At 36.3% G+C, this 26,116-nt stretch overlaps 2 protein-coding genes and 1 long non-coding RNA gene across 4 annotated transcripts; 2 read left to right on the forward strand and 1 right to left on the reverse strand.

Moving 5' to 3' along the window:
• Positions 1–516: 516 nt before the first annotated feature.
• Positions 517–5,150, reverse strand: LOC140769011 (uncharacterized). 2 transcript variants are annotated; one of them, XR_012105832.1, is made up of 5 exons: positions 5,002–5,150; positions 3,803–3,958; positions 1,728–3,474; positions 1,305–1,491; positions 517–1,225 (listed from the first exon to the last, which is right to left on the reverse strand). It is a non-coding gene; the product is annotated as an uncharacterized lncRNA (long non-coding RNA). The 2 variants fall into 2 exon arrangements; XR_012105831.1 differs by having other exon boundaries at positions 517–1,491.
• Positions 5,151–6,496: 1,346 nt separating this feature from the next.
• On the forward strand, positions 6,497–13,681 carry LOC140769212 (ribulose-phosphate 3-epimerase, cytoplasmic isoform). Its single transcript, XM_073109842.1, has 8 exons — positions 6,497–6,733; positions 8,064–8,068; positions 11,258–11,320; positions 11,435–11,541; positions 11,624–11,721; positions 12,127–12,219; positions 12,303–12,344; positions 13,310–13,681. Exons 1-8 carry the CDS (start codon positions 6,623–6,625, stop codon positions 13,463–13,465), a joined length of 675 nt encoding a protein of 224 aa, XP_072965943.1. The 5' UTR covers positions 6,497–6,622; the 3' UTR covers positions 13,466–13,681.
• Positions 13,682–21,112: 7,431 nt separating this feature from the next.
• On the forward strand, positions 21,113–25,120 carry LOC140768479 (CBS domain-containing protein CBSX6-like). The gene is made up of 2 exons (XM_073108761.1): positions 21,113–21,653; positions 24,062–25,120. The coding sequence occupies exons 1-2, from the start codon at positions 21,331–21,333 to the stop codon at positions 24,939–24,941; spliced, it is 1,203 nt and encodes a 400-aa protein (XP_072964862.1). The 5' UTR covers positions 21,113–21,330; the 3' UTR covers positions 24,942–25,120.
• The last annotated feature ends 996 nt before the right edge of the window (positions 25,121–26,116 follow it).

The following is a 26,116-nucleotide window of genomic DNA, read 5'->3' on the forward strand; positions in this document are numbered from 1 at the left end:
ATTCCCATTTTGTATATACGATGCGCCGTTATGAAGATGAAAGAGAAGCAAACGTAATTACTTTGGAAATCAAATCTTAGGCGATAAAGAAATAAAATTTCATGCATTGTAATTTTTTGCATGTTTATTATTTTTGTTATACAACATATAGTTGTGAGGATATTGAAAAGACTTATGGGTTAGAATTGGGTAGCAATTTCTCGCAACTAACTACACTCAAGATTACAATAAAAAGAAAAAGATGATAGCTTCTTTAAATTTTAAGAAAATATTGAACAATTCAAACATTCTCTCTAAAAATAAGATGCTAAACTTACCGATGTTTCCATCTAAAAGTAAAACGTTAATAGATTCAGGGTTGTACACAAATCTATAGTAAAATAGACTTATTTTGAACTGAACTTGGATCAGTTATGTCCAAAAGAAGTCAAGAGGGCCTGCGTAGATTTCAGATCCATTTATTTTACTTCAAATATTGGCTTTCATTCATTCTAACATCAGAATTACAACTCAAACCAAAAGATGGATCAATCCATCCCTTACTAGTACATTCTCGAATTGCTAGACCGGCCAGAGTATGAACCTTAGTTAGTGTTAGTAGACCTATTTGTGAAACACACCCTACAAGAATGATGAGAAAAAGATCTACCTAGAGCATCCTGAATAATTGGCCTAATGGACCAATGAATATCTTCAGGCATGACATTAATAGCCTTAACCACAGTAGCAGAATCGCTGAAGATCCAACAAGCCTTGCCCGGACACCGCGAGAGAAGCAAGTTGAGCCCAGCATGAACTGCAAGCACTTCGCCATGGAGGGCATTAGAATCCAAAGTCTGAGCTGTCCTGCTTTTGTGAATGTTATCAGCAAAAACAGCTACAGAGGCAGCCTCGTGGAGAAATGCTTGGGGTTCAGCAGTTTGGTTTGCACCTGGAAAGGCAGTGAGGAAGACAGACTGGACAACATTGGACTCTTGAGTAGGTCGCTGATATATTTCAGGTCCTGCATGAACACCAATACTTATCTGTTTTGCCAATTTACCATCTTCGGCATCATTTACAAATGGCATTACATGACCCTGTGCTGCTAGACCTCTACCATTATGGACCCTCCTCTGCTGAAGTATGCATCTTCACCTTTTACCATTAATACTGTTTCTCAGAATGTTCAGAACTTGCATCTGGCCGTGTATGAAGATAAGCAACAAGCCCACGAGGTAGAACTCTAGACAGCAAATGAAGAGCAAGTTGATAAGAATCAGCCCAAAGAGCTACTAGTTGTCGGCTGACATCTCGGTGCTCACCAGCAGGAAGGGAAAAAGCATGCACTTGCAGCAAGTGCATCAAAAGAGCACCATCTCTCAATGTAGCGTCACGCATAGATTCTGCTGCAATCGCGTCCTCCTCGGCAAATGTAACAGCAATAGTTTCTCTTACACTTTCAGCAGGGTGTCTAAACAATGCAAACAAACGATGCCACAAACCAGCAACCTGACGTAGTAAAAAGTAGTGTGTTGAGTTGTTTCACCATGTGGTTCACAAAGCATAGTTTCAAGGATCTCTACAACTGACATCGAAAGTAGTGGTAATACAGATGGTGGTCTCAATCTATTAACAAGTGCCATTTTTCAGCATAAAGGTGCATACTGTTCTTATTTCAAGGGTGTGCCTGACGTATTGCCTCTCAATTGGCATAGTATGTACTAAAAGGCTGCAAGTTGGCCTACCTCAGTTTGCAAGCATCACGAACTGCTGCAAGCAAGCTATCATGAGATGTATCAGCATATACCTGTAATTAAAATAAAATGCATTAAAAAGATAATAAGAGAACGTCTTCTGCATCACAGCATAGTGAGTTTCGAAAGACACTTAAATGAATTGGGCAACCATCATTGAATTCAATTGCAAACATTGGATACATGAAATTGTGTAATCTAGTGAAGTAATCATATGAAAGACTTACATCCAATAGGCCACGTCAATTTTATGTATTGAAGTGAAGCAGTAGCAAGTTAAGGAATCAAGATGGTTTCGGAACTGGAATCTGAGTATTCCATGTGCAATGCCTGCAAAAGATCATAGTTTCCTTTTTCCTTTTCTTGATTCTTTTTTTTGGGTGTGTGCACACGATGTGTGTTTTTGAGGTTGTTTTCGTGAATCTTTAACATTGTCAAATCAATTTGAAAACTCAATGAACTGAAATGATGCAAATGTTTGAATCTTCACTAACAAAGAAAATAAATAGGACAGGGCACTATATGTACCTGGTTTGTCATTGCAGTAATGATGTTGATTAGAAGAGTGAAAACAAAGGCCATACCACAGGCAAAGATGAGACCTGCCATGGAAGCTGAATTTGGCCCTTTAATAGAGTGCAAAGAATCAGAGAGATCGTAAGTGAAAATGCCAACAGCAAGTGAAACCACCACTCATGTATATCGGCGTACTTCCTCATTAGCCTAGTATGAATGTCAACTTTTCCTTCGTACGAAACACGGTATCGGTCATAGATCTCTCCGAAAAATCAATACATGCAATAACAGCTTTAGGTCTTCTTAAAGGATAGAACAATGGCATCTCTACAGTATGTATATTCTATATTTGAGCTTATTGATGCTTGTGCAGATAATACTTCCTCAGAAATATCTATCATTACTTCAGGCAGCTTGACAGGATACAGAAAAGGTTAAAGATTCTGCTTTCACATTCTGTAACTAAAGATGAACCAAGTACTTCATATTTACAACAGGTTAGCACTTTGTTATACTAACCAGTCTCAAGACATAATCATTCATATTATCAAATAGTGATTCTTGTTTAAAACTATGTTGTTATTTAAAATAGTTCCTACATATATACAATTCATTAGAAAGCCTTCACTTCAGTCATTTTCTAGCTGCTATCTTGTAAGGCTTCTAATAGATGTCCTTGATGACTCTCTCAGATTATTCACCATGAGACAGCAAGTAATTGGTTCACTTAATGATCTTAAGAATACAGGCCAATTTTAATAAAACTGATAGAGCAATAAAAATGAAAAGAAAAAACAAGAATATTCAACCGTTATTAAAACTCTGCAGAAAGACAGGCGCATTCCTTCCATAGAAAAAGACAACTTGTGTCAGTGTAGCAGCAACTGTGGCAAAACTGAGGTCATAAGACAGAGCGAAGAATGTGCTTAGATTTATCCTTCCCTGCTTCTCATATAGTGAAGCAGGGAAAGATTAATTTGAGCTTGCTCTTTACATCTTCTATGGAAGGTAGTTTCCATCCACTTCTGCCCTGATTTATATACTTACATATAAGATCATTAGAAGTTTCCATCAATTAACTCAAATAAGGATAATAATATTAATATGATATCTTACTTGGACAACCCATTAAATTGATCTTATGAATACAATGGAGAGATAGCAAACTCGTTTATAGTTGCTATACCTGGACGTTATATACTGCATAGCAATTTAGTGGTTCCTACACAAAAGAACCAAGCTGCAAGATGTTGGCAGAAGAACTCAAGAGCTATAAATTGAAACTACTACACATCAGCAAGCAATACATACTGACAATATACAATGGTATGTATAGTAATGGCATTCTTTTCCTCCTTACAATTTTCTCTAACATTAAAAGAAATTAATGAACAAGAATGATGCATACATCTGCTGAAGCTTGGAGCCTCAAAATGTCGTACTCTTATAGAGATATAACTTATTTTTGGTTTTTGTTGTTGAATACAATAACTTCTTCAGTGAAATCTACAACTGATTCTGTGCTTCATACAAAGGTAAAGTTGACATACCCGCAAGGTTAATGAGGAGATATGAAGACATGCCAAGCTGGTGGTTTTATTCACTGCTGGTGGTAACAGTTATCGTCTCTTTGATCCTTTGCACTCTAATGAAGGACCAAGGTCAGCTTCCATGGTGGGGGCTCCTCCTTCACTCTTCCCATTAGCCTCACAAATGCAACCATTAACTAGGTAAGAATCTCCACACATACTTTAAATTCTTAATGATGAAATTTTATTCTTTTTTTTATGTTACAATGCTGAATACAAAGACTCCAGGGCTAAACGTCATTACGGAATACTGCATGGGCCTAACCATGCCTGGGAAGCCAATAGCTAATGTTAACATCCCAGTCCTTCTTGGGGCCAAAGCTATGATGCCGCCAGCGACAGCAGTGAAGTACACTTCATGGGTGGCTGTTGGGACTTTGGATAGTGTTCAACTTCTTTCTGTTCCGGCACCGGAAGCAATGGTGGCAAAGGTATAACTACATCCTTTCAGCGGCAATGGACGCTGGGGTCACCATGAGCATTGACTGGTGGAGGACAGCCGGTGAGCATTGCGACCTTACAACTTGCCCAACATCAAGAAGGGTCCAGGTGGATAACTGCCCTCTCTTCTAAGGCTCCTCTAGAGTCTTAAGAGTTATATATTCATTTCTTACCTTATCCATCTATAACTGCAACTTAGATTCTTATTTCCAGTTACACACTTTATACCCCCTAGGTTAACAACTATTCAAGGGGTTAATAGCATCCCTACTTATAACTTGCTATTGGCTTGGCAATAGGTGTTACTCAATGACCCTCTAATCTCTGTTTGTATGGTGATATTATTTTCAGCTAAGCGGATTATTAAGGTTCTTTTTTTTTTCCTTCCAAGTGCTTGTATGTAGGAAAGTGAGCAATTCTGTGTATCAGATTTCGCAATTGTTGGATAATACCAGGCACCGTCACTTGAAGCTTAACGAAGGAGTAAGCTTTTTTTCTTCTTTTTCTTATTTAATTGCAGCCCAAATAAAGATTTGCAAATCACCAACGTACAAAGACAAGGCTGATGGGAATTAAACCTTTAAAAGGAACTCAAGAACAGCAAGTTTTAATCAATCAAAAGATGCGCCAGTTAATTTTCACAAAATCCTGAACAAAAAAATTCCAACTTTCAATCTGTTTAGGCAACAAAAAATAAACTTTGCTTCAGAGAAACTCACAGATAGATTTGCTGATGAAGAGCGAGTGGTGAGTGGTGAGCAGCATCAATCAGATCAGCAATGTTTGGGAAGGATCGCTCCTCGGACCCGAAGAGGAAGACGGTACGGACCTCCGCCTTCCTAGCAAGACGACAAGCATGGGTTAAGGCAGGCCAAGGGTATTGAGGCTTCGTAGTATTTGACGGTATAATTGTTAAAAATGGGCTTAAATTCGGTTTTTCAGCAAATTTCAGCATACATCAACATTTATGTGCCACTGCGTTTAAACGGACCCTTGGGGCGTTCGAATGCAGATTCCAAATAGAGACCGTGTGATGTAAGCGTTCGAACGGTCCAACCGTGTTCTAACGTAAATCTCAACCCGAGAGTAGTTTTAATGCAAGCGTTCGAACAGCTAAGTCGCGTTCGAACTCGAGTTTTAACCTGAAAGCAATTGTGATACAAGCGTTTGAACGGCTGAGTCATGTTCGAACGCCAGTCTCAACCCGAAAGCAATTGTGATGTAGGCGTTCGAACGAGACCCTCCTGCGTTCGAATGCCTCTTTAAGTTCTGCTATATTATTATTGGACGCGTTCGAACGTGCCCCGAGGGCGTTCGAACGCGACATGAAAAAAATCTAAATCTAAACCTGCCTATAAATACTAAAGTGTATTTCTAGGACTTGATAGTTGAAGAACATTTATAAGAGTGAGCCACCGTTATATTAAAAGTGATTAGAGTTGCTAAAAGATTGATTGACCCATGGATGTAGGCACATCGCCGAACCACATAAATATTGTCTCCCTCTCTCTCTATTATCTCTATTACTTCCATTCTAGAGATTACTTGTATTATGGTGTTTAATTTGTGATTACAACTTATTTATTGCTATTTCTATCACTATTAACACCACATTGGAGTTTTTTTTAAAACTTAGATTGACTTTTATTACTATTCTTTTTTATCATATTTGGGGGTGAAAATTTTGCTTCCGCTTCCTGCACCCATTTAGATATTTGCACAACAATAACGACACTAGTCCTCGGCAGTTGCCCATATTAGTCCCCTACCCATTCCTACACTCTATTTAACTAGAATAGAAAGAGGCTGCCATCCTAAAAGCAAGCAAGAATTTCTTCGTACTTGATGTACCATTCCACGTCAAAATCTCTATTTTGCCAATGGAGTTTGATCTACAACCTGGAACATGAACTCATAAAACCCCCAAAACCAATTAAGCAACTCTTCTTGCTGGACTCAGCCCCTCCTGGGCGGAGTGGAGGAAGCGGAGGATGCGGGACTGGGGGGAGAAGGTGGTGACCGTGCGTAGGAGTGAGGAGATCCGACAGGCTACGACGGCGTTTGGAGACTCTATTTGTTAACTGATATTATTCATAGCTACATATCGGGCAAATGGAAACAGTTAGATCATATCTCAAAGAATTTGACCCGAATTTGGATCCGACCCATTATGTGCAAAAGAAGTCAGGAGGAGATCTCCTACGTAGATTTCAGAGATCTTGTCCGACAAAATCCGCAAAATCGTGACGGCTTCCAACCTTCCTCGCTTCGGATTTTTACCAATTCCCCGCTTCGCTCTTCAGAGATAGAGAGAGAGAGAGAGAGAGAGAGATCTGGGCTATGGCGGCGAAGATTGCGCCATCGATGCTGTCTTCGGACTTCGCGAATCTGGCGACGGAGGCAGAGCGCATGGTTCGATTAGGGGCAGACTGGCTCCACATGGACATCATGGTAAATGCAATCGTTCTCTGAATTCGAACCTCCTTAATTCTTTCTTTTGATGTGAGGATATTAGAAAATTGTTCAAAATCTTGCCTTTGATTGTGCACTGCTGTAGAATTGGTCTAGAATTAGGAACAAATTGGACTTTGTGACTGCGGATTTACTTTATACATTACTTAGTTTTCTTGCTTTGGTTTGCATGTGTGGATGATAAACTTGGTTTAGTTGTTGTTCCTATTGTTGGCTTGAAATAGAGGGGTTTGTTAGTTTGGCAAAGCCGGTTGAGCGGGATTGTGTTGGATGTTGGCTGCTTCTGTTTTGAGGTTTGATGTGTATGACCAATATACATTTGTCAAAATTTACATTTTGAGTAGTTCTTTGATCAGAACATTGCTCTGATCAGTTTTGATAATATTACTCGTAATATTTTGAGAGTTAATTTTAATGTACCCAAGTGATTCTGATACCCAGAGATTAATGCATTGTTAATAGACACAAAAATGAGTTATATGTGAGATGTCAGTTTGGTTGTGAAGGAGGATAATGTATTCCGATGAATCTCAAATGCTTTCTAATAGTGCCTACTTGTATGTGGCCACACAGGGAGTTTTGAGTGAATCAGCTGACTGGAATAGTTTGAAATGATTCCATGTTTTCATAAGAGAAGATCTAACATAAGCTGACTATTGACAAAAAGGCCCGATAGAGTTGAACCAAAAAGAAAAACAATATTTGATGTAATGTCTTCCATATCTCATAAGTTTATGGAACATGTGAGTTCAGTTGATGCACTTGTGTTCCAGACTTCCAGGTGTCCTTCACCTTTTACTTTAGTGAGTTTAGTCGCATCTGCTTTGCCAGCCTAATTTAATTCTTTACATAATTGTTCGGATGTTTGTAAAAACAGTGATATTTTCTGATTAAGCATAAACAGAAATCTCCAATCTGCAAATTACACTATAATTAGTATTCGCTGTTGTATGTTACATAGTGGATGATTCATTAGGTATACTGACTGTGGATAGGAAAGAGTGGAATGGAAAACGAGCATATAATTCATTAAAGATTTTCGTGATGTTCCATATTCTTGTAGTTTTCTCTTTCTGTCACTCTTTACCAGCACTTTTTGTTACTAGTTGGATATATTTAAAAGTAATAAGATTATGGATCCTCTGTGCAACAAACTTATTTGATTGCAGTATGTTTAGGTTTGTCACCTCTTTCTTACTAGGTCTATTAATGCATACATCTTGTTCATCTTCTACATTGTTATCTGCATACTACGTATGGTAAAATTGATACCGTTGACTAATTTCAATGTTTGCCTGTGTATTTGCAGGATGGGTAAGTGATCCTTCTTCAGTTGTATGTGGAAGTTCCCATTTCTTATCTCAAATAATACCTGCAATCATGGTTTGAATTTCTTTGATGAGATGTTGCTTCTTCTTGTTCGTAGTATTGTTACTGCTTTATCCGCATATAGTGGGAAAACTTTATCAGTTTAATCACTTTGTTGTTCATTCTACCTTGTCTTTTTGTGGTTCCTACGTTCTAGGCATATTAAAGGCACATTAAACTTGGGAGTTTGGTTACAGCATGAATTAATCAAAGCTCTGCATTAGCCATATTCTCTTGTTTGTATGCAAGTTTGAACAGTTAAGCCAGATATTATAGCCAAACTCTTTTTCTCTTATTATCTGAAAGAGCAAAAAAGGTTGCTATATGAAGGAATACAGTTGGATGATTACTTCACGCCAGTATCAGATTTATCTGTAGGATTTTATAATTGTTAGCACATTTGGTCTCTTTCTGCTTGTGTTGTAATGGTTTGTTGTTGGACCATGTATTTGATTCACCACACATCATTATTGTATACTCTTTGATGTGTATAGACAACTAAATCCTAGTGGAATACTTCAATTTAACTATCTATGCCAATTAATTGATACATTTAGGTCCATATTTCAGATATCATCTCTTCTTTCATTTGACTTTTGAATCCTACTAAATACAATGTAATCACTGTTTTTTATTTTTAACGGCATATGAAGATAAAGGTGTTTTTATATTATCAAAATATAGTGTAGCACTTATTTTTTCTTATGTGATCGAGAAACCTATTCATAGTTCCACTAAAGAGTTTGGGTTCATATCAGGAAACATCATTAGTAACCTATTATCTTTTAGTCCATGTCATGGAAATCCTGAATTTTCAAGAATATTTCGTTAGAGATCATCTGATTTAGGGACTTGTGCATATTGACTTCACAATGTATACTTCTTTTTAGGCAACAAAATACTTATGGACCAGCTTTTCTTGAAGATCTTACATAGTTAATAAGGATTGTTGTGCTAGTTGTGCCGACACTTGGCACGAGGCATGTCGATGGCACTCCCCCATGCTGAGGCGTGCCAACGCTTCTACCTTGTGCCGACATGTGTCATTGTCTCTATCATCCATATTGCTTGACAAAGGTAGGATATTGAGCAGCATGTTTTGAGTGCTGCTTGATACCTATTTAGCTTATTTAAGGAGATCTCTTTTTTAAATCTCTTTATTGGTAGGTTTATCTTCCAAACCAAAATAAGAAAATGAAGAGAGAGATTGGAGAGGAGGTCGACCAAGGATGAAACTTCAAATCCCATCAAAAGATATGTTTTTCTTATTTAGAGGCATGGCAGTGTGCCAATGACACACTTGGTTTGCCAATCGACAGGGCATTGGCGTAGCACTTGCCACTGGCACGACAATTCTTTAATTGATAATATATGGAGCAATATGTGACAGAGTTGATCTATCTAAAATCTAAGAGTGCTTACCTAAAAGGAAATTGTTTTGTTGTAGTGGACAGTTGGTACAACAATAACAACGAACCCTATAGTCCCACTTGCCAACTATTTGGGGCAATTATATCGATTTTCTTCTCCATCCATCTTTATGAGTGCACAGTTGATGGTTATTAATTTATTAGATATTCAATGACACTGTATATGAAAGGATTTTTAGTCCCTTATATTTTGGAAGAATTGAATTTCAGACCCCTTGGACCATGGTTTATATATCGCCATATTTGGTCCCATGGTCTTGGTCCATCCATGTAGAGGACAATACCATGCACTTTCTTATGCAATAGCATTGCATTGCTCAGAAGGAAGTGTGTCGTGATGCAAACTTATCTCACTAAAATAGGATGCATCAAGTGATACAAATCTCCATACATAAAAATTGGCTATCGATGTTAACCCTCTCTTGTCCCCTTCTTCCTTTGAAGAATCACAACCTCATGGGAAAGAAGCTTTCTTGAAGTGATTGCTCTCTCAATAGGTCTTGCCAAACTCAGTTCCTCATTTTTCCTACTGTTCCTCAGTTGCTCCTATTACCATGGTCCATTGAACATATCGATGCAGGTCGGATCATAAGTCGAATCCAACCCAAATCCAACTTAGGGAATCATATTCGATGTCTCAAGCATCCATCTCTCTCTCTCTTCTCGTTCCTTTTTGTTGTTCTTTTCTCTCATCACTCTACTAAATATTTATTGTATCCGTCAAGAGTTGAAGCCACCTCTGTCACAGAGGGGACAACAGTGATGAGTACAAATATTTATTAAATCCACCAGGAGTTTGATATTATTCTTAATATTTTCACTCTTCATATTGTGTTGCTACTATCTTATATGACTAATCTGATTTTTTTTTTTCATTTTTCTGCCAGTTATTTCTGAACTTTTAGGATTTTTCTACAGTTTATATCATTTTTTTGAATTTAAGTAATTAAAAAAGATAGTGCTAAGCTGAAACGGTTGATACAGTGGCAAAAATGGCAATGCAACTGATACTACCAATAGGTATAATTTTCTTTGACAATCAATATGGATGCCGATTTTAGAACCTTGTAAAAAAGAACAATATGCTTTGCTGCATGACAATTTAGTTCATTTCTTATATGTAAGAGAGTGCCATCAGATCAGTTGCTTGAGATATGTATGAGATGCTGCCATGTTGAATAGATTGCAACTATCACCATTTCTTTTTGTCAATACTCGAGATTGTCTATTTTTCTTTTTTCTTCAATAGACACATGTCATCTTTCCTTTAATTATCATCCAGCTTGTGATCTTATTGTCATGATTGTAAGAGAGGAAGGCTCTTATGAACTATTTCCAAATGCTCCATTCTTTTAGTACTTGCAACTTGTTTGCTAGAAGTAACTTTTTGTTCTCTAAAATTTATTCTCCTGCTAGCACACCTGTTAGAGGCATTATCAAGTAGTGTCTGCATATTTTTTTGTTCGAAACACTTTTTAATTTACTTGTTTGCTTGCTATAGCATCTACTGTGAGGCATGCATATTCGAGTGGTTTAGATCTCTTTCGTTCTTCTATAAGATAAAAACTCATTATCTTTTACTAAGATATGTATTGTGTTCTCTCTCATCCCCGAACACAAATAGATCTCTGCAGTCTGAACACCTGAACACCCATCAGCGATGTAGTCATGTCCCATGTTATCACTTTTTCTTTTATCTATGCAGGCATTTTGTCCCCAACCTAACTATTGGAGCTCCCGTCATTGAGAGTTTGAGAAAGCACACTAAGTAATCTTCTAGACTTGTTTGTTTAGGTTATTTCAGTGAACATATTCAGTTCTTTACATATTGGCATGATTAATTGTTTCTTACTTGGTGTTGGCTGTATTTCTTAATATCCAGGGCATACTTGGACTGCCATCTTATGGTTACAAATCCTTCAGACTATGTAGAACCTTTAGCAAAAGCTGGTGCTTCAGGCTTCACATTTCATATTGAGGCAACTAAAGGTGGAAAACACTTTTATTTTTCTTTTCCCAATCTTGCTGAGGGTCAGTTGTTTTTTTGGTCTTATAAAATGACATGATGCAGAATACTGGCAGGAGCTCATCCAAAGCATCAAGTCAAGGGGCATGCGGCCTGGTGTAGCATTGAAACCGGGTACTCCTGTTGAAGAAGTCTTCTCACTGGTATCTCCTCTAATTTTATCTGGCTATCTTAGTGTCCTCATGTTCTTTTCAATGTAAATAGATTAGGCAAAGTTGCTTGACAAAGATTGTCAACTTATGTTTAGTGCATCTATCTTCCCTGTTAAGAGCTATTAAAATTGTTGATAAATCATTTTATTTCTTACTTATTGCAGTGGCTTAATAAAATTTAACTCTAGAAAGTAGAAACAGTTTGGATTTTGGATAACTCTCATTCTCTCATATTAGTCAATCAAATGCATAGCTATGTTAACTTTTCTTGACTGTCATCATTATGTACTGATAACTGCAGTTCACTATGAACTTTTGTATGGGGTTTTATGCAAGTTTTATTAACTTGAAGATGTTCCAGTGGCAAGTAAACTTTTTTTCTTTTTGTTTTCACAGGTTGAAGCAGAAAATCCAGTAGAACTGGTCCTTGTTATGACTGTAGAACCCGGTTTTGGTGGTCAAAAGTTTATGCCAGAGATGATGGATAAGGTGGTCAATCTCCTAATCATGCTTATATGAGAATTGATGATAATTGTCTTTCATGTCCTGATCATATGTCTGAAATTTATCAGGTACGGACATTGAGAAAGAAGTACCCTGCCCTTGACATAGAGGTATGCTTTAATTCATAAGGATATCAAGTTCCTGCTTTTCCATTTATATGTCTAAACTCATCCAAAATTTTGACTTTAAAACTTCCAAATGCTTCATTATATTTCTTCGTCCTTAGCTTTTGTTTGGATTGCAGATTGTATTGTGAGGCATGCATAACTTTAAAATAGCATGACCTGAATCATGTAAAATCAGGATCTGAAGCTTTACTTGTATCAGTGTATGATGATCCATCCATGTTTAATCCATCCATATGAGTAGCCTTGAAAGTTGAGACCTATCTAAGCTAGTGCAACACAACTAAGGACAATGCCAACCTGATGTTGTCATGCATTCAAGATACTGGGTCTCCTATATTTTGCTTGGACCAGCTCCTACAGGATGAATTTTTTTAATAATTTTTTTTTTAAACAAGATTCTTGTGAATCGTCTATTGACTTGGACAATTGTTTTGTGCTGTGTGGCAAAATTGATTGTTTCTAGTAGTTTAGTCACTGAAACATTGATTAGTTTCCTTCACCAGGAGGTCATGATCTTGTGCAGTTCAATAGAAGATAAATTATTGAAATCTTTGCCAGTGTTTTTTTTAAACTTATATTTCAAGCACCTTGAATGGTAATAATTTTTAGGGACTCATCTATTAGGTTCTTTTTCCTTTTTTTGTGTTTTTTTTTTCTTTTTGAGAGAGAGAGAGCGGGAGATTGCTGATTGACCTATTAGGTGAATAAGTTTCTATGGAATCCTAAATATTCTAAAGAACATGTTATATGACTGGCCATTTTGCAGGCTAGTATATTAGAGCTTTAGATATTTGACTAGATCACTGTAACTTCCCTTTACCAGTTCAGATCACTTTGTTGCTCTTTTTCCAGTGACAAATCCAATTTCTTTCTTTTTGGTTTTCTTGTATAGAATGTCAAGTATCTGCAACATCAGCTAGTAGTATCTAACCCTATTCTTCTTTTAGGTTGATGGTGGCTTGGGCCCTTCGACGATCGATGCAGCAGCTTCAGCAGGAGCAAACTGTATTGTAGCAGGGAGTTCAGTATTCGGAGCGCCTGAGCCAGGCCAAGTCATACATATTTTACGAAAGAGCGTCGAACAATCTCAAGAGAACAACTGATATCCTCAGATTCTAAATTATGTTATTTACTGCTCAATAAATTCATGCATGCAAGAAAGTTTCATCCATATAACTTCAAAATTTGAGGTACAGTATGTTGTGAAAGAACTGATGAACACTGGCACTTCATGGTATTATACATGATACATATATTTAGGTGTGATTGATTGAAATCCTTGATGCTATATATAAAACTCTGGTTGTTTTCTGATGATACACAATGAGTATGGTGAGAAAATTAATCAACAGAAAGAAGTATAGTCATTCATTTATGACAACTTTGTTAGCTACTTCCTTTTTCCTCTCCAATGGTAGAGGAGTTGTAACCTGCATTATTAGTTAGTTGTTTTGTTCTCTACAAATAACGGCAAGAACTATAAAATCCTGAACATCCACTAGAAAACAAAATAGACTAATTCTCTCAGAATAAATTATAGGAATTTTTACAAATTATTTTATATTTTATCTATTTGTGATTCAAAGTATTTTGTATTCTGGCCCTTATTTTTTCTATATAATTCTTATTTAATACATTGATGTTATTTTAACTAAACGATGTCGATTAAATTATTAAAATACTCTTATCTCCTCTCCTCTATTCTTTACTTCATCATCTTTCTTCATCTTCTCTAACCACTTCCTTTTGCCGTAGTCGCTACCACTACCACTATCTTCTCTCATCTTTCCTTCTCCTTTCTCTTATTTTTTATATTTTAGGAAGAGAAAGAGAGGATGATGACAAGAGTAATTTAGATATTTATAAATTATTTAGTATATTATAACATGTTTTTTTATTTATACCATTCAAGTTAACTCAAAGTATTAAATAAGAATTATGAAAAAAATAAGGTGTCGGGTTACAAAATTCTCAAAGACCTCACACAATAAAAAAAAAATATAGGGTGTGATTTATACTAAATAGTTGGTAAATATAGATAAAAGAAAATGATGGATTGTTCATAGGGCTGTTGATCAAGCTCATTGTTTGCGAACTCTTTATTTAAGATTGCCTTGCTCGTCTAATAAATCCGTCAAAAATTACCAAACCTTAGCTTCCTCATGTTCTATTCTATACAACTCAAATATTATATATACATACACACACTGTGTATGTATTAGATTAATTATTGGATAATAGGTAATTTGATCACTACATAAACTAGGTGAACTAAGCTCTTTGGGTCCTAATTGAGTTAGCAAAGGTAAGCCATTATTGTGCTTGATATAGCTTGCTAAACCAAAAGACAGCTCAAATTCTTTTCTGATTCAAACACCAGTTAGAATTTTCTAGTAGTGTTCTAGTTCGATAAATTTAACACCGAGCTGAGCTCAAGCAAGACCTAACTCACTTATGCTCGGCTTGTTAACACCCATAATTGATAAATATTTAAGTCATTCACGCATTTTTCTTCTCTTTTTTTTCTGATTTTAGTTGGTGAGAGTACCAGAACATGAACTTGATAGATGATTAGGTATTTGACTGAGTACAGGCCAAGTGTATGACTTGAAAAAAATAATAATAATAATAGATTAATTGAGCATTAATATAAGTTAAATAACTCAACCAACTCTCATAAAAAAAAAAACAAACCATAATATAATGTCTATGAGGGAAATTAAAACTATAATTTCAAGAACAACTCAAGTCCTTAGACTGATCATTGCATTAATTTTCTAACATTTGGTTATAATTTGATACACAAATCCCATACTTAGACTGAAAAAGAGGTCACTGGATACTTCTCCATAGACTATTCTTATTTTATTGATTTCCTTCAATTAAGACTGGAAATTAACTATTCTTATTATACTTTGGCATCTTATTGTCGGCTACGTGGACAGCAGAGATGTTCAATATATTTGAATACCTGCACATATTAAACCACTTTTCCATTATTTAGTTCTGGATCTACAGACTGTTTCTTCTTTGTTTTTGTTTCTTTTCTCATCTTTGAGATGAATACTTCTTATTTTAATTTTATTGGATGCTTTCCCAATGGCGTACGTTTAGGGCTGAAAACGGATAGGATAATACTCAACCCATATCCGGATTCATATTTTTAATCCGGATACGGATTCAGATACCGATATTAGATGGATAGCAAAACTTAAAACCATATCCTAACTAAACGGATACGGATAATTTTCGGATAGAAGATCGGATCTTAAACTGATATTGATTGAGTTTAAAAGAATTATAATATTTTATTTAGATATAATTAACACAAAAATATTAAGAGTTTTACAATAAATAAATTTTTTGTATGTCAAATATATAAAATTAGAGAAATTAATCTCTATAAATAATATATAACGTATTATTAGTAGCAATATTAATATTTACTATTTAAATAAGTAAACTAAAAACTGTAAATCATTCAAAAAAAATATGCGGGTAAACGGATATCCGATATCTGTATCCGAATCCGAAAAATATATCCGACCCGTATCAAAATCCGTATCCGAATTTTTTTCAAAAGCTCTATCCGTATCCGAATCGAATAGAAATTTTCTATCCAAATCCGATCCGAATCGGGTCTGATCGGAGTTAATCCGACCCGTTTTCACCCCTGCATAGGTTGGATACTACTAATTAATGGAGGTGTGATATTTAAAGTCTTTATTAAAGTTTTAGAAATCAAAATTTTCAATCAAAAGTTCGAGCTTTTCTTTGACTGATGTGTTTCTTATAGTAAAGAGGAAACTCTAAATCACCTGTTCTTGTTCTTGAGGTGCTCTTATACTACTAAATGTTAGTAGAGGATAAAAGCAAATACCAAACTATGCAAGAGATTAGTTCTTCGAAAACACTAAACACTATGAAGAAAGACAAAAAAAAAAGTGTTAAAAAAGAACAGTGGATCATCTGGGCAAGAACAGCTGAATCTTTTCAAAAGAGCTCCAAGACTTGGCAAGAACTTTCTTACAGGAATTCAAGAGGAGGAGGCAGATGACCTTGTTGTTATTGTAGATGATCAGTACTAATTTTTTATTTCTGTGTTCCTGTGCGAGCTTTTAGGAGGAATAGTATGGTGATATAAAATCAAATTCACAAGAACAAATTATTTGAAGTACTTATTAATCTATTATTTTTCTTCAATATGCCAACAACAATGGTCAACATCACATTAGATACACCGAAATCTACTTAAAAAGATCTTACTATCATTTCCATCCAACCAATTTATACGATCTCAAGGAGCACTAGTTGATTGACTGGATGTTAATATTCCAACATGTCACCTTGCAATTCATGAGAGACGTACGTCTTTAAGTATCCATGAATAATTTTGTGGGCCACTTGGTTGATTTCTTCTTGGACTTTGGCACCTATGACTATAAGACAAGTCCCACCAAATTAGACAGCAATGCAAAGGATAGAGACCATAGAAACCTCAATAATATCAAGTAATTAATTTCATCAAATTACAGGTCTGATGCTTGAATCTCCTCAACTATAAAATTATCTCTTTAGAAGAGAATAGATAGATCAAAGTGACATCTCACCCTCCAATATCTTATATATCCAGTGGTTTTGAGTTCCTCCTGTGGGGAGAAAAAAGGCTGGCCAAAGTAGAATAAGGACCATAATGACAAACTCTCTTCCAGTTCTCAAAGCTTCCAAGCTGTAAAGCTATGTATCATTATGGTCCACATAATAAGTTTTAGTCTCAAATCTTTTGTGTGTTTCGTTGTCATCTCCAGTCACTAACTAGTCTTGTTCAAGTTGTGAAATGGCATCAGGTGGTAGGAAGTGAATGAACTCTTCTGTCTCTAACTCTCTAAAGCTTGCTTGCATGCATACAAAGTGTATGAAAAGTACGTAACAGTAGCATGCTTCCAAAATAAGCCCATCTTTTTTTATCTTCTTTTCCTACGTTCGAAAGATCTAGTTTAGCTTAGCAATATGGATAGAACTACTGGTTATGAATGAATGTAGTTTGGGATAGAGTCTTCTCTTTTTTCTGCATCAAAGTTAGTAAGTGTATCTCTAATCAATCTAAAAATAATTGGAAAAGGTTTTGAGAGGATAAGGGAAATAAAGTCTTTAGCTTCACTCAGGATCTAGATCTCATCAAATGAACTCTATGTTATATTATATAAGATATAAAAACATAATAAAGATTGATTCCTTCTTTCTTATTGCTTTGTGAGAGTGAATATATTATTAGCACGTTTGGCAGTCGGATTAAATAAGAGAGGATAAGTTATTCTTAGGCTTAATTTAAGGGATAACATATCCCAAGATATGAGTACTAATCTCATATTATAATTTTAATCTACTATTTGGTTTATATAAAACTATACATGTGATAACTAAACAAAACTATATTATTGTTCTCAATAACGAAAAATAGTAACATCAATTACTATTTTAACATTATCTCAAACTTAAGTTATATCATTAAATATCACTAAACTATAGTATATTAATTATAAAAACTAATCAGGTTCAATTCAAAATAATCAAAATTAATACAAAATAATATAATAAGTTATATAAAAATGATTAATAATAAAAATATAAGTTTCTTCAATATAGCAATTAGGGGTGAAGACGAATCAGATACGGACCAAATACTGCTCAACCACATCGGATCCATATTTTTAGTCCGGATACGGATATTAGAAGAATAGCAAAATTTAAAATCATATCTTAAGTAAACGGATATGGATAATTTTCGGAGAAAGGATTGAATGTGAAACAAATGTTGATCAACTTTTAAACGAATTATAATTTTTTATTTAGACATAATTAACACAAAAATATTAAGAGTTTCACAAAAAAAAAATTGTATGTTAAATACATATAAAATTAGAAAAATTAATCTCTACAAATAATATGTAAAACACACCATTAGTAATAATATCAATATTCACTATTTAAATAAGCAAACTAAAAACTATAAATCATTGTAAAAAAATATGCGAGTAAACGGATATCTGATATCCGTATCCATTTTTTTTTTCAAAAATTTTATCTGTATCTGAATCCGATAGAAATCTTTTATTCGAATCGGGTCGGATAGCGGGTACGGTCAAAGTTAATCCAACCCGTTTTCGACCATAATAGCAATACTTTAAATAAATATAAAATAAAAGGTACTAATATATTTGAGTAATTAATATTATTAGTTTTGTTATTTATATATTTAAATTTATTATTTATTATATAATAACAATTAGTAATAATACTCTTATCCCTCGACTCGGATATATCATTCCACCCTCTTGGCATCCAGTTCGAGCTTCTAATCTCATCTATTTATTTCATACCAAATATGAGATTATATAGGGCACACTAGATAACTAATCCAATCTCATCTTTACATTTATGTGATAAGGTTGAGTAGTGCTATCTTATTTAAGGAGGGATGCTTGCAAACTAATATTCAATAGAACTCAAGACATATGTAATTTTATTTTATTTGCAATTATGTGAACAAAACCTTATTTTATTTATGTTGATAGATTTTGGTAAAGAGCATGATATAATTAAAAAGTTTAAAGTCTTATGGTACGATGTTCTAGTGTTCCGGTATTCGAACGCTTCTGCCCGAGGACTGAAGTAAAGATTAAGCGATCAAACAACCTCCTTTGGCGTTCAAACGTGAAATCTCAAAAGGGGCAGCACTTAATTAGCGTTCAAATAGCATTTGGAGGCATTTAAACGCAAAAGCCTAAGAGTAATGAGTTTTAACAGGTGTTAGAACGACCCTAAAGGCATTGGAACACATTTTTCAGAGAGCAGAAATACATCATAGGCATTAGAATGGCCCTTGCGAGTGTTCGAACGGCCTTGGCTGCTCAGTCTAGTTTCCTAAGAGCGTTTGAATGACTCTTCAGGCATTCGAACATACTGATGAAGTTAAGCTTATCTGGTTCAACTTAGATTAGGCTGCTCATCTATCTTTGGAAATATATGTCTTTAAAGCCTAGAAGAGTTGGTATTGATTGAAGAGTATGAATTGAATCTTTGGCGAAGATTTGGGTAGAAGATCTTTATTGATAAAAAAAGAAAAGCTAAAGGTTTTGAGCGTTCAGAAATTGTTCTTGATCATTACAACATTGTGCTTGTTGTCTCGAGGGTTATTGAAGCAAAATTCGTTTCTTCTCAAGGGAAAGGGATCAGTTTAATCAACCACTAGAAGCAACTCATCGTAGAGTATAACGAACAAAAGATTTTCAGATATAGCTGTGAGGTTCAGCAAATAATCTGTAAGCATTTCTTATACTTACTTTTGATTAGTGATTGATTTGATCCTAATAAAAATTATCTATGATTTTTACCATAATTTAGGATTTGTTAAGTAATAAAAATTATTCTTGTAGTTTCTACCTCACGTCGATTCTCCTCACTATTTTTAAGAATTATATTTGGTACCTTTGTCCTCGCTCTTTTTTTGTATAAAAAAAAATAGGTATCCTATTATTACCTCAAGAAAGGGCACAAAAGTACTTTAGGTATCTAGGCCGACATCGAAAGTATCTCTAAACATAATTTCTAAAAGAGCAGAGGGTATAGAAGAGACCCAAACAAAACAAAAAAATACTAAGAATTTCCTATGTAGGCTAATCAAGCAACAGTCAGATTAGTCTCTCTAAAACAGTAAAAAAGAAACATAACAGATAAACAGGATAATTAAGCAGTTGAAAAATATCAAAGAATATGTGTTTCCACTTCTAAGAGGCCTACATATATAGCAGCACTATAAGATACTGATGATGAAGCCAGAGTCAAATTTTATGTGAATGTTTGACAAGTTATGATCCCAAGCTTTGAGTAATGCAAACTTGATTAACCTCAGCCTCCATTTGCAAAGGGTTAGTAGCAGTGCAGTCAGCTGCACCAGAAAACCAAACAGCTATTTCCAACAGTCCAAACAATAAAACTAAACATGGCATGACCAAAGGCAAAGGGAACAACCCCACCAATATTAAGGGCTGTGCACCCCCACTGATGGGTCCTTCCACAAGTTATTTGTACCAGGTCGATGTGGAGTTCTCTTATCCATTTTCTTAGCATCGACTAAATTAATGACATCAATCATGGTTACATAGAAAAGCTACACATGAGTGGCAATTTTCCTTTACTACACATGATCACTGTGACCCTTCGAAAGATGCCACATCCCTTGAGCTATGGTACAATAAATCAATGTCTGTGTTTATTTGAAACCATATCCTTAACTCTATTTTCATAAAATCCTCATTATTTTGATCTTGAAAGACTTATTTGATCCCTAAATAGTATATATAGAGGTGTGGTAATTAGATTGAATTACGTTGAATTTAAGTCAACATAAATATAACCCGTTTATTAAATATAGTCTACGCCTGATCACTCGTATAATTGAGTTAATAAATAAATTATATTGATTGAGTAGGTTTATATTGTTTATTTTAGTAATAAATAAGTTTATTCGAATTATAAATAAACCATTCAATTCGTAATTAAATTATCGGACAGATTATCAAATCACAAACGAACTTTGTTTGCAGACGTTCCATCTCTCTCTCTCTCTCTTTTCTTTTTTGACTAAAACGGTCTACCGTCTCTACTCCACTACAAATAGTAACTACTACTTGTCCTTCCTCTCCTCCTCTCCTCCCTCTCTCTCTCTCTCTCTCTCTCTCTCTCTCTCTCTCTCTCTCTCTCTCTCTCTCTCTCTCTCTCTCTCTCTCTCCCTTTGATGGGCTTTTCCTCTCTACCATGGCCGGCGATCTCATCACCCACTTCTCCTCTCGCATAACTCAACTCGGGCGCCAAAAGCCCATCGCTAACTCCCTCCTTCTCCACCTCACCCTTCTCCACTCCCTCTTATAACCCCAAACCCAATCCATATCTCGTAAAATCCCAATAAATGGCCCTTCTCTTCCTCCACCACGTCGTCGGCGACCTCACCGTCGGCAAGCCGGATCTAACCGAGTTCCCCGACTCCGGCACCCTCGCCGCAGCCGCCGCTGCCATCGCGGACTCCTCTGAGGGAGCCGTGGCAGTCTGGCGGACCTCGCCGGGGCCGGCTCAGCCGGCGGCCGGGAGGTTCGTCGGACTACTTAGCTCGCTCGACGTGGTCGCATTTCTCGCCAAGGCAGGAGAGGACCATGAGAGGGCGATGGGGACCCCGGTGGCGGAGGTGCTGGTGGAGAACCCTGGGCTATTGAAGGAGGTCGATCCTGGGACAAGGTAGGATTTTGATGAGATTTTTTATGTTTTCTTGGTGTTTTTGGTATTGGGTCGTCGCCGTGTTGATGGGATTTTGATGTTTTTGTGATCTAGTTTTGGCTTGTTTCGATTTTTTCTTTTTTCTATTTTGGTTGGATTTTGTCATCTGATAGTGGTAAAAGGATTATCTTGAGGCCTTGCTCGGTTCCTCTATTCTTAGTTTTACAACCTACATATATAGATGATTAAAATGGAGAACTTCCTCTAGTTTATATTGTGCTCTGTCATATACTTTGAGTTAAAAAGAGAACCTGGGATTAAAATGTCTTGCCAATCTAAACATATGCACAAATTAAGTGCCTCTGAGATGGATATTAAGATTGCTAGAAAGGACATCGAGGAACAAATATATTTGACAAGTTAAGAATGACATCTGTGGAAGATAACTTGCAGGGTAATCATTCCAGATAGTTTCTAAATGTTTGATAGAAACCTAAAGAGCAGTAGAGTTCCAATTTTGAGTGATTTTATTTATATTTATAGCTACCTAGGACGAACAAAACCAATTTAGAAGGGAAAGTAGGAGAGGACACAATAGCACTTAACTTGATAGGAACCTTGACCAGACAAAGTTGACCAGAGGAAAATGTACATATACTCAATCCTAAATAGTTGGAACTAAAGGCTTGGTTATTATCGGAAAGAGCATGTAGATATCATTCAATTTGGTGTCAAAAGTTTAAGGATGGTAAACACTCTGTCTTTCATGCTTAGACTTACAAGAATTAAGATACACCTCAGGGTCCTGTGTTGGCACTTAAGAAGTCGAGTGAAATATTATTTCCATAAATGCAAGACAGCACCTGATTTATTAATCAATTGTGATGTATTGCTCTTTTTATCTCTCTGTACTTCAATATTCTTTTGTTAGTAAACCTTTGTGAGAAAAAATAATTCCTATTCCAAGGCAGTTACGTGAAAGTATTCACTGTTGAATCTGAGATTAGTAATTGTCTTTTTGTCTTCCTGTCCTTGAGTAAAATTTTAAATAGGCTATGGTACTTTCTAATAGATCCTTGATTATTTAAATATACTAGCTGCAGTTTCCATACATTATAGATTAATTGGGAACCCCTAACGTGTTTCCTTCTTTCTTTTGGTGAGTTCCTATTTTAGTTGTGAATTGCAACAAAAAAAAATGTCCTATCAAACTTGCCCACTTGAACTAAAATGCAAAGCTAGTATGCAACAAATTTAGCTATACTCTGATGGTACTGGTTCTTCCTTTTGGGGCTGTGTGGATTTATCAGCAGTATCTTTTCCTTAAATGAGCTTCGTTATCTCCTTAGCTTTGCTTAGAACTTTGGGGAAGTCCTTGCATCTCGCTCATTTTCTGGCTATTTTAACCATGCATCAAATGAATAAGATGCAGAATTTCCAAATGTACTGCTTTTTTATCCTTCTAATCTAGTATATATTTCCGCATTTAATTATGTTGATTAGAATCAGATTTTGGTTACTTCTTTGAAGTTTGAAGTGCTACTCATATAATTGAGCTAACAAGAATTAGTGTAAGTGTGTAAAATATTCTTGCATATGTTGAGATTTTGTCTATATCTTCTTCTACACAGCGACAATTGGTATTACCTAAAAGAAAATTCAAAAATCATGGCCATGTGATTTGCATATGATCTTGGGTTAACACTAGATGGCACTATCCAGCCTGCTCTTCAATCTCTTTTTTCTTCTCAATTGTTTTCCTCTTGTTTTAATGACTTTTAGACTGCTTTTTAATTGGAATATTTCTCTCACTACTGCAATCCTATCATGTTATCGTCTTATACCAGCATTACTCTTCTTGGCCTCTGTTGCTTCATTTTTGGCTCTGGCCTCCCGGTTCCTATTTTCACTTTGATACTACTCATGCTTAGACTATTCAGATGTAACTATGCTCTATGTCTAGCAGTGGAAATGATCTGAACTCAAATTTTTTCTAACTCGTTTTATTAGATGTCGAAAAGAGGGGAAGACTTTAAGATCACAAATAGATTCAGTCATTCCAAAATAGTAGATAGCAGTGCTAGCTCCAGAAGTTTAATGCCTAATGCCTTGTAGAGTGAATGCTTAGTTAGAGGTTGTCATTGCCTTGTTTTGCTTAATTATAGAACGCTTAGTTAGGAACTACCGTTGCGATGCTATGCTTAATTACTTTTTTTTTCCTTTAACCATATTATGGCAAACCTTGCAGTGGAATGCTGTCCCTGCCTGCCAGAGTTCCCTTTTCTTTCTAGAATGGTTGATTTTGAAGGTTTTTATCTCAAACTTTCTTATTACATCATTCTGTTTCATTTAACTCCGTCCATTTTGGAACTCATTTTCTTTAAATGTACTAGCTAAAGTCTTTATGGAATTCATATATTGCCGGGCAGGATGATAGATGCACTGGAGATGATGAAGCAGGGAGTTCGACGGTTCCTCGTTCGCAAGAGCAGTGCATGGAAAGGCATCAGTAAGCGCTTCTCAATTCTCTACAATGGCAAGTGGCTCAAGAACATTGAGACCTCGTCTAGAGATACCACTGGAAACAGTTATTTGTCATCTTCTGCTCTCCCTGCTGACAAGTTCTGCTGTCTCTCCCGCGAAGATGTTGTCCGCTTCCTAATAGGCTTCCTTGGTGCTCTTGCTCCCGTCCCATTGTCCTCAATCTCTTCCCTTGGAGCTATTGATCTGCACTATTCACATGTCACAGCCTCCTCCCCTGCTCTTGAAGCCTTCCAGAATATCCCCCAAGACCCATGTGCTGTTGCTGTCGTGGAGACAAACCCTGATGGAACTCGTAAGATAATAGGAGATATATCTGCATACAAACTTTGGAAATGTGACTATTTAGCTGCTGCATGGGCTATGGCAAATTTATCAGCAGGACAATTTGTTATCGGTGCTGATGAGAACAGCACTACGCCTACTTCTTTTACTGATTTCTCTATCAGTTCACCGGTGGGGGAAACTGGGCGTGGTGCTTCTCCAAGGTCCAGCAAGTTTAGCAGCAGGCGTATTGGTTTCTTCAATAACCATACTAATCAGATGGAGTTCGGGCGCCTGAGGAGCATGTACCGTGGGAGGAGTGCACCATTGACGTGCAAGCACACGAGCTCACTCGCAGCTGTCATGGCACAGATGTTATCCCATAGAGCAACTCATGTTTGGGTGACTGATGCTGAATCTGATGACGGAATCTTGATTGGTGTAGTCGGGTATAATGAGATCCTTAACGCAGTTACGAAGAATGTTACTCCACAAGCCTCTTGATATTCCTTTTTCGGTTCCTCTATGATCATTACTATGTTCGTCTATATTGTGTGTATGTATTGGTAACTGGAAGTTTCTACCGTGAGATGGGTTCTGATTGATTTGGAGGCTATTATTGTAATTGTGGATGGATTTATGAATAAAATGGCTTCAGCCATTGGCCTGGAACTATTCAATTAGTAAGACTATTAACTTGTAGTAGTGTTGGAGTCCATACAAAAGATTCTCTCTCAAAATGGTTTCATCTATCCTCGGTTATCTGTTTCAGTAGCAGCAGGTGCTAGCTGAAACTTGGAAACTATATGGTTGCTGATGAGAGAGGAAGAATTTTGCTTCAGTTGCAATCTGACAATGAAAAGAAAGCCATGATTTGTAGGATTGATGCTGCTGCAAAATTACTAGTATAAATTGTTTTATTATTTAATTAAATATTAGTATAAAAAATATGGAAATTTGTATATAACGGCTGTCTTTTAATAAAATTTGTATTTACCATCCATATTTTTATTATTTATAAATCGAATCTATGATTAGTAAATATGTACAGAAAATATCCTGCCGTTAAGCTTAACCAAACCCTGAATTAAATTAACTATACCAAGAAGATTACAAAAAAACCGTCGACCCAACCCAACTAAACCCAACCCAAACCAACAAACCAAATAAACCCAACCCACTAACCCACTAAACCCAACCCAACCCAACCCTACTCCACTGCATGATCTAAACCCAATCCTCCTTCCTCCCTCCTCCCTCCTCCCTCCTCCCTCATTCTCTCCTCCCTTCTCATTCCCTCCTCATTCCCTCCTCCCTTCTCCTCTGCCACCACCTCATCCATGGATGCATCCTCGTTGCCAAACAATATGTTCTCCTTAATGGAAGTCGCAAAGAGAGATGGCTCTTGGCTCACCAGACCTATCTGTGACCTCAACCACTTGAGCCTAAGCCTCTTGATATCCACTCCATCTAGTAGTATCTCCCCTCCTAATGGATCATAGAACCTCTAGATAATTCCGGCGGAGACGGCAAAGATGGTGCCAACCTTAGCACCATGGTACATGACCAGATGGCTGCCGTACAAAACATTGAATCCCCAAATGGCAAAACTGATGCCATTGCTACCAATGGCCACGCCCTTCGCCAGTCCTTGCTTAATTCCGAGCATGACGGAGTCA

This window comes from Typha angustifolia, chromosome 10, assembly GCF_048772165.1.
Source record: "Typha angustifolia cultivar Huaian chromosome 10, ASM4877216v1, whole genome shotgun sequence".
In the NCBI taxonomy this organism is placed as follows: domain Eukaryota; kingdom Viridiplantae; phylum Streptophyta; class Magnoliopsida; order Poales; family Typhaceae; genus Typha; species Typha angustifolia.